This window comes from Neovison vison, chromosome 7 (assembly GCF_020171115.1).
Source record: "Neovison vison isolate M4711 chromosome 7, ASM_NN_V1, whole genome shotgun sequence".
Taxonomy (NCBI): Eukaryota; Metazoa; Chordata; class Mammalia; order Carnivora; family Mustelidae; genus Neogale; species Neogale vison.
The window spans coordinates 134,758,575-134,776,787 of NC_058097.1; the positions used below are offsets into that span (position 1 = coordinate 134,758,575).

An 18,213-nucleotide genomic window follows, 5' to 3' on the forward strand; every position below is an offset into this window, starting at 1 on the left:
TTAGAGGGAAAAATAAGATTTCATCATTCCCAGAGAACTATAATCTAGGAAGAAAACTGCCATGAAGGACATCTCAGTGGCTCAGTCAGATGTCTGCCTTTGGCTCAGGTCATGATCCCTGGACGGTTGGATGGAGTTCCACATCCCATCAGGTCCCTGGCTCAGCAGGAGTCTGCTTCTCCCTCTGCCTCTCTCCCCACTTGTTTTCTCTCTCTCTCTCTCAAATAAAATCTTAAAAACAAAAACAAAAAACCCTGCCATGTTAACGTATATTTAAAATAAAGAGAAACAAAAAAAGATCATTAAGAATCTAAATGTGACTTACTTAGAAATTTAATTAAAATCGATTTCTTTGCATATAGTAAAGAAAACCATTATACACACGCATACACATGCACACATATATATACTAACAGAAAAATTCTTAATGGTGAGTAAAGCAGAAAGTAAAATTACATTTGCATTAAGAACGTAACTATACACTTTCAAATTTAGACCCTGGATTTTTTTTTTCTTTTTTAAGATTTTTGAGAGGGAGAGAGCACAGAGGGGCATAGGGAGAATTAGGCCTCTTGCTGAGCAAGGCACAGACATAGCTTTATCCCAGGACCCTGGGATCATGACCAGAGCCTAAGGTGGACACTTAACCAATAGAGCTGCCAGGTGCCCCCAACCTTAGATGTTTTTCAGACCTTTTTTTCTACTCCAGTAATTTTTTTTTTAAGCATGTGAAACTTTCATAGTGGAAACAGACTTTCACAACCCTTATTTAGAATATGGAATGAAGCTATACACTCTACCATCCTCTGCTAGTTTTTAGAAATAGTACTGCAGGAGAAACAAAACAAACAAAAAAAAAAAAAATCAAGAAAGCTGCTGTTGTATGAATAGGAAGTAAAAAAATTAATACTTAAACAGTCTAAATTGATTACAGGTAAAGACAATCTGGTGATTATAATGCCCCTTTAGAAGCAAATAATCCTGTTCTTGTACTTCATCATTATCATTTGGAGTTACATGATTTATTAATACATATATTTGAAATTTAATTCAGGAATGCAAAATAGTACCTGATAATGTGGCAAAATAATTTTTACTAAAACTCTGCAAAACTAGACTCTCATAGTTTCAAAGACAGCTATTCTGTCCAGTTAGCAAATCGAAGGCTACAAGCAGGATTCTATGGGATTCTCTTTAGTCAAATTGTTGACGCATCTAAGAATTGCATGTTTGGAGAAACAAGGGGCAAATGGGAATTCATAATTTATCCTATGGTAAGAAATACACAAGTAATTTACCTAGGAAAGTTTATATTTTCAGATGAAGGGTCCTTTTCCAGCCAGCTTTCATAAAGAGATTTACTCTCAAAACCATCATCTGGGCTAGCGATCTGGAATGAAAAATCGAATACTGTGAATTAGACGCAGGAGCAACTAAATTTATGCCAATAATAAGACCATATGTTATCAGCTTTTAACTATATGGATACAGGTCATGTTCTTTATGGAAAAAAAAAGCAAATGGCAGGAAAAGAAAATCCAACCAAATTCTTTTTATTTTTGTTGGCTGCCTAATGGTAATTTTGCCCTATACCTGGGATAAAATCTCCTGCTTCTTTTGGTAAACTTTTTACTAGAGTTCCAGCAAATGTCATCACTATGATTTCTGGGAGCTTAGATCTCTTTTAGTAGTAAGTTACTGGGCCAAACCAGATACAGGATTTACTTTAGTAAATTGCTTTTGTCCATGAAGACCTATAAAAAGAGGCCTCAGGGCAGGAGATGAGGCTGAAGACACTAAGTGTGAAGTTGGTTTTGTAGGGCAGGTGGGGTAAGGAGGTACTGCTATTTAGAAAGTCAAATTATATTTATTTTTGCAAAGTTGGAATTTGCAAAATTGGGTTGTAAAAGCTCTGTATAAGCTCAGATTTCTATTTGGAAATTCTAAGACCTTCTGTAAATTGCATGAACCTTTTATACTATCCTCATTAAAAGTATGCCCATAAACATACTTTTCTTTCTTCACTTGAAGCAGGGCAATGTGTGGAAAAATTGCAGACTTGGAAGGCTAACATGTATTTTAAATCCATATTACCACACATACCCACCTGTAATTTGTCTGGTTATAGCTCTTTGTTTAAAAAAAAAAAAAAAAATGGGGGGTTCGGAAAGCATACCCTACTTACGCAGCTCTGGAAGCCTTTTAACCTTTTGTGTATTGCTTCCCCCCTTGAAGCTCTAGTTTTCTCACCTTGTGGAAGTGGGAATAATGGTCCCCATCTTAATATATATACAGAGTTGGTTGTTGCCTTATCACTGCACATGAAGCCCTAGCTTAAAAACAGTGCCAGCACTCCACAGTCATCCCTCTGCCTGCCAGCACGTTGCAGCTGCAGAGATGTTCTGTCCATTTCCAGCCAACTCATCGGGTTCTACTCTAATCCATTTCTACCAACTTGCAGTAGCTGAGAATCTGCTCCAACTCCCATATCCTGCTTAGACTGAATTTCCTGAAAAATCCTTTCATTTTCTGGAATCACCATCTCAATCTACCACTAACCAGAACGGTGTCCCTTCAGCCTGGTCTCCCGAGATCATACTTCTGTCTCTAATAAACACATCTTCATAGGTGCTGACCCTCCTCCATTATTTCAACACCTTGCCATTTCTTTGATCAGTCAGCTGCCCTTCTCTCTAAGCTCTGCCCTGTCTACAACTCTTATCTTACTCTCATATTAGCAGCATGATGTGACTATGCTAACACATACTAGGAGTTGGTAAAAGTATAATAATCGGTTCACAGGAGAATACAAAAGTCTTTTTCTACTGGGTTTTGGTGTGGCCATAGATAAGCATCTGCCTCTTTACAAAGGGGCATAGACCTAAATTTCAACCTATTGGCCCTAACATTCTTATGGTTGGTTTTTTGTTTGTTTGTTTTAAGAGCGAACACAAGCATGGGGGGGAGGGGCAGAGGGAAAGACAGAATCTCAAGCAGGCTCCATTCTCAGCATGGAGCCCGACATGACTCAGTTTCACAACCCTGAAATGATGACCTGAGTCAAAATCAAGAGCCAGACGCTTAACAAGCCACCAAGGCACCCCTAAAATTATTCTTATCCTTGACATCAAAGGCAGGAGCCATCTCTCTAGGACAGCACAAAGCATAAATGCATATGCTGAAAAGGATTTTCTCAGGATTTTCCTTACAGCTTGCTTTTAAAGGAGATGTTTTTATGGGACATTCCAATAAAAGGATCAAGAACACGAGCTATCCAATTTGTTGCCAGTTGGGATGGGATAATCAGAGGATTCCTTTGGGAAAAGTAGTTTTTAGAGACACTAATAGGAAAAAGAACAATAATAAGGGAAAGTAGGAAATAGTACCTTCAGAAAAGTGACACATACTTCAAGGAAATATTTCTGTAATTCTACAACGAACTATTTAAATGAAGTACAGAGATGTTAAGGGAATAGGTTATATAACTTTTAGAGTACATTAGGGAGCTCAGAATACTTCTTTATCAATATTTACAAAATTCCTATATGATGATTATTTCTGTTTTGCTGTTAGAGTTGCTACAGCTTAATCTATACACTGACAGTGATCTTTCTAATGGGTAAATATGATAATGTATAACCTTGTTAAAGATTTTTTAATTTCTCCATCACCAGATGTCTGAACTTGGCCTGTTTGTCATGCCCCATTTCTTACCATCTCCCCACCAAAACCTTTCACTTATGTCCCACTGAGCCACCCAGAGGTCAGGAAATACTTTTTTCCTATTTTCACATCTGTTTTAGGTATTGTGTTCTGTGCTGAGAATGCCTTCTCTCTTTCATATCCTTCCATTTTACAGCCCGTGCACTAAATATTCTGTAAACCTCTTCTGATGCCTGCCCACCTACCCCAGGATTTCACATTTTCTATTCCATAATTGTTCTCCATTGCTTGTAGAATCCAATATTCTAGTGAAGTATAATTCCTCATTTATGAGTATATATCCTCTCTGGACTACTAAGTATTTGGATTCAGTAACCATGTCTTTTTATTATCTTTGCTGCTAAAATTCACTTTGTTGGGCCTGAAACCAAGGCTTTTTCCAGTTCAGCTCACTGTACTACCAGAATGCCTCTACCACATGACTCTGTATACCTACAACATGACAACAGTGCACACAATTATTAATAGCTACTATTAGAAGAGACTAGCAATACTATTCTTATAGTTAGGTCATACAAATACTGTATTAAGGTCTCTTTCCAGTTTAAAAATCACTACTAATTAAGAAAATAGGTATTATTCACTTACCCATTCATTAGTAAACAAGACAGATTTATTTACCTCTTTTGTCAGTTTATACACCAACTGGTAAAGAAGGGGTGTACAGTCAACTCGGAGAGTATAATTGCCTGGAAAAATAAAACACAGTGTGTTTTAATACTTGCAAATGAAATTCCAATAGAACTCTAACTATTTCTAATTATAAAGAAGATACAGTAGACTTGAAATTGAAGGCATCATTCCCAAGGAATTAGAATAGAGTGGAGGGGCACCTGGGTGGCTCATTGGGTTAAAGCCTCTGCCTTCGGCTCAGGTCATGGTCTCAGGGTCCTGGGATTGAGCCCCGCATTGGGCACTATGCTCAGTAGGGAGCCTGCTTCCTCCTCTCTTTCTGCCTGCCTCTCTGACTATTTGTAATCTCTGTCTATCAAGTAAATAAAATCTTAATAGGGTGGAAATAGTTCTTCAGGAGCAAGAAAGTGTACACTTCAAACAGAGGAAGTTATAGGAGGGTTTTGGCTGCTGAGGCAGCAAGTCCCACCATAACTTCTAGAATCATTCTTAGGGTGGTATTTCTTAGGGGGACTCTGGCAAATGAAGTGATAATGCTATTCCCTTTTTACGCAACTCAACAGTATCACGACATGAGACTAGAGCGTTTCAGTAATAAGTACGCTCTGACATTTATCTAGACATCATCATAAAATGCAAGCCTAGAGGGACAATTGTCACATGTCAGGTTCCAAGGGAAGTCTGTAGTTTGTGCTTGCTTCAAATTGTTGCAGTACATACAGGAAGTATTTCTGTATGGAATATTCTGTAAAGTATTCTTTTGAAATATTTTAGCCTAATTTTTTAATATCTCCACAGGAAGACTGTAATTAATACTAGAGTTTTAAGTAGTAATTCAAGATAGGCAAATGGAAAATATACTAAAGAAATTAGGATCAGTAGCTTAGTTATGAATCATACATGGACTCATTTGAATCATGGTTTTCTCTGTGGTAAAGTGGAAAATTAAGGTATCAGTGAAGAATTTGACAGGAAGAAAATAATCTTTGTAAGTTACAATTTGCACATTCAAAGATATTTAATAATCTAAAATAAAATATACCTTCTATAGATGAATCTGAGTTGATATAAGCAACACTTCTTTCCTGGAGTGTTTTTGCATTCTCCTACAGTTGAAGCAAAGTTGTTAGTTAATTCACAATATTTACAATTGTGGGAATGTAAAAAAAAAAGCAACTTAGTATAAAAGTGGTCTACCAATATCTTTATGAATCAAACACCTATGCCTTTGAACATAATTTCTAAGAAAATGCAGATAACTGGCTGATTAAGAACGTTAATGCAGTTAAAATCAGTAGGAAAAATATTGCGTAGCTACTGTTATAGCAATAGCAGGAACTGTCACAGAAAAGTGTGGTTCCTTGATTTCTTGCATTAGAATATAGGGTGAGGCTCCCAGACTCTCGGCTCCACTGCAGACCTAATGAACAAGAATTTCTGAAAGTCCTAGAAATCTGTATTTTCTACAAGGTATCCCTGGAAACCCTTGCATACACTGAAGTTTGAGAGATATAGTGAGACTGGATACCCATGTAAAGTAAAAGTGAGGAAATAGAGAATTTCCATTTATCTATTTTTAAAAGAGGAAATATAAAGAGAAAGTAATTTGGAAAAAACTACAGGGAAAGAAGTAAAGACATTAGGACAGTCTACCTCTCTCCTGCTTCCCCTTGCTTTCGCTCACTCTCACACACACAAAAGATAGAGAACGCTATCACACAGATGGGAATATGGTGAGAGAGCCTCTTACTTCTATCTGGCTTGCTACCTTATAGGAACATGCTATAATAGGAGGTGGTCCAAGATAGAAGCACAGAAATACCCTGAACTCAGTTCCTAGACAACAAATCTACATCTACATGTAGAGCAATTCCTCCTGAAGAATAATGAAAGCTGATTGAACAGCTTCTGCACAAGAAAGATAGAGGGACCACATATAGAAGGGTAGAAACAGCAGAGACACAGTAACATTGGGAACAACTAACCACAATGTGACAACCTATAGCAGGGAGAGATATGACCGAGGGGCCCTTTTGCAGACTTGCCCACCCTAGGTCACAGAAAAACAAAACAGAGTTCAAAGGGAAACTAGACTATTAAGTGAAGGACATTCATTTACTAACCCTACAAGTCTGCCAAATGAGCTTAACTACTGGAACTCTTTCCAGGATCAGAGGTACTTGGTCCCCTCACCCACACCAGGTCCAGCTGTTCCACCAAGGTGACCCAAGCACACACCCGGCCTGTGGGTCACCACCCAAGCCCTCCCACCAAAGCAGCCACAATGTGGAGCTCCCCCAAAACCCTGGCCTGAACCTGCTCCCTTTCAGCTGTCCTTCCAGGGGACCATGGTGCAAAGTGCTCTAGGAACCTCTGAATTACTCTTGCTTTAGCTCAAGCTGACCTGACAGGGTACCTCTGTGCAAAGTGCCACAGCCAGCACCTATCCAGCACCAATCAGCTAGCCAAAGCCACTAAGCACACAGTCTACACAGGGGCATTGTTACATAAGGCCACTTCTTCAAGACTGAGATAGGTCCTGTTCCACCTAATATAGAAACAAACACAAAGTCAGACAAAAGGAGACAGGGGAAGATGTTTCATACAAAGGAACAAGACCTCAGAAAAATAACTAAATGAAGATATGCCATCTACCTAAGAAGGAATTCAAAGTAATGGGCATAATGGTGCTCACCAGACTTGAGAGAAGAGTGGATGAATTCATTAAGGACTTCAACAAAGAGAAAGTATAAAAAGGAACCCACCAGAACTGAAAATAGAACTAAAATGAGAACCCTAGAGGTAATTCCACACAAGAGTAGAGGAAGCAGAAGAACAGATCAGTGAGCTGGAAGACAGAGTACTGGAAAGCAACCAAGCTGAACACCCAAAAGAAATAATTTTTTTAAATGAGGACAAGTTAAGGGACCCCTGCAACAACATTAAACATAGTAACTTTTGCATTATAGGGTTCCCAGAAGAAGAAAGAAGGGAACAGAAAACTTACTTGAAGAAATAACAGAACTTCCCTTATTTGGAGAAGAAAACAGACATCCAGGAACTCCTAAAAAAAGATGAATCAAAGGAGGTCCACACCAAGACAGAATAGTTAAAATGGAAAACTTCAATAATCTTAAAAACACCAAGGGAAAAGCAAACAGTTACATACAAAGGAAACTCAATAAGGCTTTGAGCTGATTTTTCATCAGGAATTTTGTAGGCCAGAAGGGAGGCCATAAATCTATTCAATGTGCTAAAAGAGCACTGGGGGAACATGGCCATGAATACTCCACCCACCAAGTTTACCATTGAGGAAGAGCTAGAGTTTCACAGATGAAAAACAGCTAATGGAATTCATCACCCTAAACTGGCCCTGTAAGTGTTAAGGGAATTCCTTAAGTAGAAAAGAAAAGGTCCAAGTAGAAAAAAGTATGAAAGGAAAAAATTTCACTGGTAAAAGCAAACATCTAGTAAAGATAGTAGATAAATCACTTACAAAGCTAATATGAAGGTTAAAAGAAAACAGTGATCAACTATATTTAGAATATTAGGCAATATGCAAAATATGGCATCATATAAATAAAATTTGTGTTTGGGGGGTAAAAGTTTAATGCTTTTGAATGTGTTCAAATCTAAGCAACCATCAACTTATATAGATTGCTGTATACATGGGAACTTTATGGTAACCCCAAATCCATAATACACAAAAAGAGAAAGAGACCTAAGTATAACACTAAAGAACACCATCAAACACAAAGGAAGAAGTCAGAAGAAGAACAAAGGAACAGAGCGAACTACAAAAAACACCAGAAAACAATTAACAAAATGGCAATGAGTAGTATCTATGAATGATTACATTAACTATAATGGACCAAGTACTCCAGTCAAAAGACAGAGTACCTGAATGGATAAGTAAACAAAATCTATCTGTGTGCAATCTAAAAGAGACACCTCAGATCAAAAGACACACAGACAAAAAGAGAAGGGAAAGGAGAAAGATACCCATGCAAATGGAAGCAAAAGAGAATTGGAGTACCAATACTTATATCAAACAAAATAGACTTTAAAAGACAAAGACATTATAGAAGAATAAAGGGATCAATCCAACAAGAAGATATAATAATACTAAATAAGCACCTAACATATAAAGCTAATGTTAACAGACATTAAAAGTTAGAAACCAAAATATACAGTGGAAAAAAGACAGTCTCTTCAATAAATGGTGCTGGGAAAACTGGACAGCTATATGTAGAAGAATAAAACTCGACTATTCTCTTACACCGTACACAAAGATAAACTCAAAATGGATAAAAGACCTCAACGTGAGACGGGAATCCATCAGAATCCTAGAGGAGAACATAGGCAGTAATCTCTTTGATATCAGCCACAGCAACTTCTTTCAAGATATGTCTCCAAAGGCAAAGGAAACAAAAGTGAAAATAAACTTCTGGGACTTCATCAAAATCAAAAGCTTCTGCACAGCAAAGGAAACAGTCAAAAAAACAAAGAGGCAACCTACGGAATGGGAGAAGATATTTGCAAATGACAGTACAGACAAAAGGTTGATATCCAGGATCTATAATGAACTCCTCAAACTCAACACACACGAAACAGCAAACACATCAAAAAATGGGCAGAAGATATGAACAGACACTTCTCCAATCAAGACATACAAATGGCTATCAGACACATGAAAAAATGTTTATCATCATTAGCCCTCAGAGAGATTGAAATTAAAACCACATTGAGATATCACCTTACACCAGTTAGAATGGCCAAAATTAACAAAACAGGAAACAACATGTGTTGGAGAGGATGTGGAGAAAGGGGAACCCTCTTACACTGTTGGTGGGAATGCAAATTGGTGCAGCCTCTTTGGAGAACAGTGTGGAGATTCCTCAAGAAATTAAAAATAGAGCTTCCCTATGACCCTGCAATTGCACTCCTGGGTATTTACCCCCAAGATACAGATGTCGTGAAAAGAAGGGCCATCTGTACCCCAATGTTTATAGCAGCAATGGCCACAGTCGCCAAACTATGGAAAGAACCAAGATGCCCTTCAACGGATGAATGGATAAGGAAGATGTGGTCCATATACACTATGGAGTATTATGCCTCCATCAGAAAGGATGAATAGCCAACTTTTGTAGCAACATGGACGGGACTGGAAGAGATTATGCTGAGTGAAATAAGTCAAGCAGAGAGAGTCAATTATCATATGGTTTCACTTATTTGTGGAGCATAACAAATAGCATGGAGGACAAGGGGCATTAGAGAGGAGTAGGGAATTTGGGTAAATAGGAAGGGGAGGTGAACCATGAGAGACTATGGACTCTGAAAAACAATCTGAGGGGTTTGAAGTGGCGGGGGGGTGGGAGGTTGGGGTACCAAGTGGTGGGTATTATAGAGGGCACGGCTTGCATGGAGTACTGGGTGTGGTGAAAAAATAATGAATAATGTTTTTCTGAAAATAAATAAATTGAAAAAAAAAAAGAAACCAATAGTAATACTCTAAAGGATTTTAAAGGCCCACATCTAGCAATAGATAGATTTTTGGGTCTGGATAATCTGTTATTAAACAGTGGTTTTGAATAAGTCATTAGACCAAATGGCTTTAACAGATACATACAGAATATTCCGCCCCAAAACAGCAGAACACACATTTCTCTAAAACTGCACAAGAAACTTTCTCCAAATTTGATCTCGGGATATGTGCACAAAACAAATTTCAGTAAGTTTAAGACCAAAATCATCTTAAGCATCTTTTCTAACCACAATGGTATAAGATTAGAAATAAATGACAAAGAAAGACCTGGCAAAAACACAAATATGTTGAGGTTACAACAATATGCTACCATACACCCAGTAAGTAAATGAAAGAATCAAAGAGGAAATAAAAAAAAAAATACGTGGAGACAAATGAAAATGGAAACAACAATTCAATTCTTGGGGACACAGCAAAAGCAGTTCTAAAAAGAAAGTTTTATAGAAATACATTATGGTCTACACTTCAAGAAAAATCTCAAACAATTTAACCTTATACCTACAGGAACTAGGTAAAGAATAAAGCCCAAAATCAGTGAAAGGAGAGAAGAAATAATAAAGATCAAAGCAGAAATAAGTGAAATGGAAACTTAGAGAAAATACCTATGAAACTGAGAGCAGGTTCTTCAAAAAGATAAACAGCATTGATAAAATATTAGACTCATCAAGAAAAGAGGACTCAGGTAAAAATCAGGAAAAAAAAGTTAAAACTAACACCACAGGAAATACAAATGATTTTAAAATACTATAAAAAATTATACAAACTGGACGGTCTAGAAGAAACATAAGATTATAGAAACATACAATCTTCCAAAACTGAATCAGGAAGAACTAGAAAATCTAAGTCCCAATTACTTGTAACAAAATTGAATCCATAATCAAAAAACTCCCAACAAACATAAGTCCAGGCCCAGTGGCTTCCCAGATGACTTTTACCAAATATTTATGAAGAGTTAATACCTCTCTTTCTCAAACTATTCCAAAACACAGAAGAGGAAATAAAACTTCCAATTCATTCTATAAAGCGAGCATTACCCCAATACCAAAATGAGATAAAGACACTAAAAATAATAATAATAATAATAATAGGCTAATACCCTGGTGAACACAGACTCAGAAATTCCCAACAAAATATTATGAAACCCAATTCAACAATACATTAATAGGACCAACTATCATGATCAAGTGGGATATTTGTTGAACAAACCAAAGCTAATAGAGAACTGGTGGTTGCCAGAAGGGAGGGCAGTGGAAAGATGAGCAAAATAGGTGTAGACATTAATAAGTGCAAACTTTCAGTAATAAGTCATGAAGATGCAAAGTACAGCATAGTCAATAATAGAACTTTATATGATGATAGATGGTAACTACACATATTATGGTAGCTGCATAATGTATAAGGTTGTCAACCGACAATTTGTACATTAATACAACATTGTCAACTATACTTAAATTTAAGAAAAAATATATTACAATAAAAAATAATTAAAGCTGTGAGTGGTTACTGGCACAAATGAGGACTGTTCCCCATCTACACTTGCCCACAATGGCTGGATGGCAGTTGCCTGTATTATATATACAAAGTCAGTTTCCATTGCAACACATTTTTATTAGAAATAAAGAAGATTCCTTAACTATATTTAAAGCATGCTGTTGAATATTGGAAAGTGTTGAAACTGTCCCTAACCCACATTTATTAAATTACTGCAAAGTATGTTTATTACTTATATCTTAGATTGTACTTTAAGCTGCTAAATTTAGAGAAACGGGGACATCTATTTATATATATATAAATATATATATATAAATATATATTTATATATAAATAGATGTTATTATATATATATAATATATATTTATATATATTATAGAATTTGCTTTTCTAAAAGTAAAGGAAATTTGATTTCTCTAAATAGTCTACTTCTAAAATGCATATTCATAATTACCGATGTGATGATAAAACTTTGCAATGTCAAATGAGTATAAGGATAAGTGACAGGAGACAAGAAACTGTGATTTTACTTCCATACTTATTTCATTCACATTATCATTTAAAAAGGAAATGAGTCAGGAGGAAATTATTTTTAAAAAAACTAGATAACAACAAGAAGTGTATGACATGCTTTAAAACAATGCTATAAAATCTCAACTCATAAAAGATAAATGCATGGTGCAGGGAGACTATGTGCTTATATAGTGCACCATGTCTTTACAAAATGCATTTCCTTACCTTGTACATTAAAGAACTTAGTTACTTGATAGGAAGGCTAAGGGAAGAAGATGAAAGAAGGGGGCCTAGGAGAGACACTTAAAGATAAAGCATTAGGAGGCAGTGTAACATAAAAATCAGTCATACCTTTAGAAAAAATAAATATCTAAAATTATAAAGACAATTTACTAAAGTAATTCCATTTACAAAATTATCTTCTCCTCTACAATCAAGCATAATCTTTTGTAGAATGGCGAAATATAGCTATGGTTGCAATTTATATGGAATCTACAAGTGTAAAATTACAACCCAAGTACAGTCACCTTAGTTCTCTTAAGCAAGAATATCATAGGTTTTTCCTAAGTAGAACTCCAAGGAAACTTAAAAACTTGAAAATTAACTCCAAGGATCTGTATCCATTTTACATAGGTCAGTCCTCTCGTCAGAAAAGCTTGCTAGTTTTGTTTATTCTCTGAGCTTACAAATTTTACTTATTCACAAAACAAATGCAAATGGAAACCAAAATGCTTTGACAAGAATAAATTTGGTTTTGGCCCAGTAATTTAGAGATTATTCTGCTTTGCCAAACTAATGTGAAAATAAAAACAAAGTATTTCTCAAATGGGATCTGTGCTTATCCTGAGATACATGTATTTGTTTCCCTGCTGACCAAGAAAATAACAAAAGCCTGTAGTCATATTTACCTCAGCCCATTCTGTGGACCCCAGCAGCCCAAACTCTTCTGCATCCCAGCTGGCAAAAATGATAGTTCTTCTAGGTCTCCAGCCTGCAATCATTGTTAACATGCATTAATTAGGTACACCTATCTAAAAACAGAGGACAATTAAGTGAGTCACTTTTTGTCATCACCAACCAAAGAAACATTATTTACCTCCGCTCATGAGTTTTCCGAAACTCTGGACAATTTCTTGCAAAACAGCAGCTCCACTGGTTGGGTCAATAGCTCCAAACACCCAAGAGTCCCGATGACCTCCTAGAATAACATACCTGTCTGGAAAATAATGTGTTCAGAAGAACTACAATTTTCAATATATTACAAATAGTTGTGATTTAGGTATTTATTTATTTTTTTAAGATTTTACTTATTTATTTATTTACTTGAGAGAGAGACATGGAGAGCACAAGCATGAGAGGGGGAAGGTCAGAGGAAGAAACAAACCCCCTGCTAGGCAAGGAGCTGGATGCAGACTCTATCCCAGAATTCCAGGATCATGACCTGAGCTGAACGCAGTCACTCAACCAATTGAGCCACCCGGGCGCCTGCAATTTAAGTTTTTAACTTAAACTTCCTTTTGGTTGAGTTTCCTCCATAGGAAAAAAAAATCAACACTATAAGATAGGGGTTTCTTTTAGCATTGTACAATTTTTTTTTTCAAATGTAGCTGTTTCACATCAGAGAAAAAAATCAATTATTGACTGAAGTTTATTTTCTCTTACTCTTTTAATCTTTGTAAAAATGAAGTGTTTAAAAATATTCAGACTCACCAGGTTCCACAGATCCTCTGATCGTTCCAATTACATTGTAAATCCTTGTAATTTTATTGGTGTTATGAACGTGCATTCTAACCTTCCTAGGATTTCAAAGGGAATAAATTACTTTATATAAATTATTACATCTAACAGTTTTGTTCCACCATTTTATTATGAAAAATCTCAAAATTACAGATAATTATATAATAGGACAATGAATTCCCATATATCCACAAACTAACTCAATAATCATTAACACTTGTTATGTGCAATGTGTAAATGGCTAATGCATTTTACTCTTAAGTACTTACGCATGCTTAAAGTCAGATTTTAAAAACTGACAATATTTTTATTATTCCTCCCTCATAGCTATATTGTTGATATTTAAAGTCCAAAATACTCTTATTCAAAATGTTTTGGGTATTCATTCTAAAATTTTTAAAAACACTGTATAAAGTGCAAATATAAGGAAGGCAGCCAGTTATGTCTTAAGGGAGAGAGAAGCATTTTTAAATTGTGTCTTTGTATTTGCATTAATGCCTGCTGGTGCAATATTGTTGAAGCAGAATGTCAGTAATTGTTAAGTAAATAGCTGGCTGAGTACTGCCTAAAAGCAATGGGAAATTTGGGAAGGAAATGGGAATTTGGGAAAGCACCTGCTAAAATGTACCAGACAACTATATAATGAAACTTTTCTATCCATCCATCACTGTTGATTCTGATTTGGGCCAGCCTTTTAAATATCCATTCATGAGATATAATTAACCAAATTAAAGGGAAAATATAGTCAGGCTAAAATAGAAAAAAAAAAGTCATTCACATCTATGAATCCAAAATGACATGGGAAAATACTGTCTCATTTTCACAAGGAAACAAAACGAATCTTGATCTATGTGGGAGGCGGGCGGTGGAAGAGAGGACTCCCAGCAGTTTCTAATTTGTGGTTATTTATGAGTGGAAGAACTAAGAGGTTGTCAGAACCTGTACTGATTTTTCCCCTCTACAAGCATATTGTGCTTCTGAATGCATATTTAAATTGTGTGATATTCAATAAAGTGCCTTTGGAGAAAAACTAATTAATGGGTATTTTTTATATTTTAAGACATTAAGGACTTATTTTGCTGAGAGATAAAATTAATAGCAAAGAAGCAAAAAGATTTCTAGCATGTTTCTAAAAATGAGCCTAAGATTTATCAGTAAGAAACCCTGTATCATTGATATTATGTCATTAAATGAATAAAAGAATATTACAAACAAGAATGAAGAAAAAAATCTATTTTAATCAAAACCTGAAAATAAACATAGATTATCTGTTCAGATCCTCAGAGGAGCTCAACCACATATGCAATACTTCTGTCTTTCTAGTTTTTAGAATTAATGACTCAAAAAGTTTTTTAAAAAAAGGATCTGTTGGTCCTGTTATCACTTCAAACTCATCATGTTCCAAACAACATGAACTCTATAATGTAAGCTCCACAGGGAAGGAATTTTGTCTGTTTTGTTCACTGCTGAATTCCCAGTATGCAGAATAGTGCCTGGGTTACAGTAAATACTCAATAAATATTTGTAAAATGAATGAATACACTCCTATTAGGAAAAAGTGAGAAAGGCCTTAGCTCATTCATCAGTTACCTCTGCCTATCACTGTCTTTGACTAGAATATTTCACAACTCTGTTGAGATCAAGATTAACTTGTGGAAATTCCACATCCACTGAAATATACAATCTGTCTAGTGAATATTTAATGGATTCCTTCAAGGTAGAAGAAACTAGTTTTCTGCTATTAAGTACTTCCATTTCAGCATTCTTGATGTGCTGATTTTTTTGGTATCATCATTGAATTCTCCTTTGAACAAATTTTAATTCCTTTGTGGTTCCCTTACTATTTAATGAATTAAATGAAATTTTTGACACATGTTCATTTTATATTTGTAGAAGAAACATGGTTTTACTTTAAAAAAATCACCATTTGTTCATTTTTTTGAAGTCCCACGGAGATGTACAATGGATTCACCTTGTAGAACCAGGTATGGGTAGCTTAAACCCAGACATGTCTTCTTTTGGCTCTGAGGTTAAACCAAAGCAGTGACAGAATTTTCACTCTGCTGACTCTGTATCTCTTTTTAATTAGGAAGTGTTTAATGTCAACACCAATACAGTTAACATATAGTGTTGTGTTAGTTTTCGGTATACAATATAGTGATTCAAGAGTTCTATACTTGACTCAGTGTTCATCATGGTAGGTGGACTCTCATTCTCCCCACCACCTACTACACCCATCTCCTCCACCTGACTTCCCTCTAGTAGTCATCAGTTTGTTCTCTGTCATTAAGAGTCTATTTCTTGGTTTGTCTCTCTTCCTGTGGACTTCTAACTTTATACTATCTTTCCTACTGATTTTATTTTTTTTTTAAGATTTTATTTATTTATTTGACAGACAGAGATCACAAGTAGGCAGAGAGGCAGGCAGAGAGAAAGAGAGAAGCAGGCTCCCTGCTGAGCAGAGAGCCCAAAGCGGGGCTCGATCCTAGGACCCTGGGATCATGACCTGAGCCGAAGGCAGATGTTTAACCCACTGAGCCATCCAGGTGCCCCATTTCCTACTGATTTTATGTTTTGTATTTCTAGTTTTCTTATGGCAGGTGAATTATTCCCTATTGGTGGCAGCAATGGTTGGGAATTGGGTTTTATGTCTTGTCACTTGGTAATCTCTGTAAATGGATTAATTATCAAGAGCTCTTCTGGGTGAGAAATGATAATCTGGACAGTTCATCTGGGTGAAAAATGACAGAATCTCTGTAAAAGCTCTTTTTGGTGAAAAGAGAACAAGAGATTTTTATTTGTGTATTTGGCCATTTTGAGCTCAAATCAATTAGGAATTTTGTGCCCATGGTGAAGGAGAACATTTTGATATCTAGACCAAGGGATTTGTATGTTTCTGAATTTACTCCTGAACTGAAATTACAGAACTGAAGCCATATGTTTTCTCTGTTCTCTGTGTCATTATGTTTCATTTCTAAATCAGAAAGGCCTTTATCTTTCACTGTGTATGTTAGGTTTTCTTGCTACTGTATATAATAAACATCTATATTAAAGTAACTCTTTGTTCTCAGTTATATAGATAAATAAGCACTTACAGTATTTCTAAAATTCCTTTAAAATAAAAGGAATTAACTACTAATACTTTAAAGTGCTGAAAAAACATTCTTAAACTAAAAAAATTAGTAAGAATCCAAGTTTGCACAGTTAATGTAAAGTTACAGCAAACAAGACTGATCAACTGATTTGGGCTTAATCAAAAGACTTAACCAAAACACTGATTTATCAGTGTTAAATTTCCCTTTCTCCCACAGGCAAATCAAACTACTTAATTTCTAAATCTTGCCAAGTTGATCTCTACACAAGTTGATCTCTCCAGCTAGCATTTCCTGCCTGCCTTGATCTAGTGGGAAACTTACAAGCTCAAAGAATAAATATTCTGGGATCACTCCTCTCCAACAGGGCCAATGCTAACGCATTGAGCCTTACAACAGTTCCGTGCTTACCTATTTTAACTCACTGCACAGCAAGTGATCAATCAATGTGAGCTCCTTTCTCTCTTCTCTTTTACTCCTTCACTTAAGGTAACTTCCAAAATGTTATACATTTAAAATACTGGGTTATCTGAAACATTGTTTTAAAATTTTGGATGAAAAAGGCAGTTAAAATGTTAAACCTGAACTCAAATGTAGTCATGTTTAAGACTTTATAATACACGGGGCGCCTGGGTGGCTCAGTGGGTTAATCCTCTGCCTTTGGCTCAGGTCATGATCTCAGGGTCCTGGGATTGAGCCCCACATCGGGCTCTCTGCTCAGCAGGGGGCCTGCTTCCTCCTCTCTGCCTCCTCTCTGCCTGTGTCTCTGCCTACTTGTGATCTCTGTCTGTCAAATAAATAAATAAAATCTTAAAAAAAAAAAAAGACTTTATAATACAAATGTTGTGATCTCTCTTTTGGAAGAAGAATTCAGGACATCATTCTATAAGTACTCCTTAGGTGATATAAAATGATCAATTGTTCGTTATGAAAAATGAGAAAAAGACAAGCAAAATATACCTGGAAGAAGTTACCTTGACATTTTTCCATTAAACATAGAAAACTTTTCCAGTCTATTAAAGTAATATAAAATTACCTGAAGGAATCATGCCCTGCAAAGCCAGGCCCAATGTTATAATCCACATTAAGACTTCCCTTCCAGCTGTCATCGGGTACAGCAATTCCTCCCATGTGGCTGTTGAGAGAAAATAAAAGTAATAGAAAAAGGCTGAGCATCATAATTTCTTAGAAGAAATCATGGAGGCTGATAATGTGATATTTCATTCATACATTTAACAAATATTTATTGAGCCAAGTACTATTAATATTCCCTTTCTTTGTGGAACTTACATTTTATCAAGAGAGCCAAAATTGAAATATATGAAGTATTTAATATGTTTGTGGTAAGAGGGCTTAGGGGAAAAAAAAAATAGGGAGTGGAAATGAGATGCATCAGCCTCCTTATTTTTGACTTTATGTAGGGAACTGTTAGATCTAAGAAATAGTGAAAATAGGAAATTCATGACTATGTAAAGGAGA

The 18,213-nt window shown here is 35.9% G+C and overlaps 1 protein-coding gene across 5 annotated transcripts in view; it reads right to left on the reverse strand.

Moving 5' to 3' along the window:
• Positions 1 to 18,213, reverse strand: part of NAALAD2 (N-acetylated alpha-linked acidic dipeptidase 2) — a 92,784-nt gene that overhangs the window by 16,778 nt on the left and 57,793 nt on the right. For all 5 annotated transcript variants that reach the window (XM_044258332.1, XM_044258333.1, XM_044258330.1 and 2 more), the window contains 7 exons: positions 17,771 to 17,869; positions 13,616 to 13,701; positions 13,002 to 13,121; positions 12,814 to 12,896; positions 5,399 to 5,462; positions 4,345 to 4,412; positions 1,299 to 1,390 (listed from right to left, as the gene is read on the reverse strand). In XM_044258332.1, coding sequence (XP_044114267.1) covers positions 1,299 to 1,390; positions 4,345 to 4,412; positions 5,399 to 5,462; positions 12,814 to 12,896; positions 13,002 to 13,121; positions 13,616 to 13,701; positions 17,771 to 17,869 — 612 coding nt within the window. The remainder of the gene's footprint in view (positions 1 to 1,298; positions 1,391 to 4,344; positions 4,413 to 5,398; positions 5,463 to 12,813; positions 12,897 to 13,001; positions 13,122 to 13,615; positions 13,702 to 17,770; positions 17,870 to 18,213) is intronic.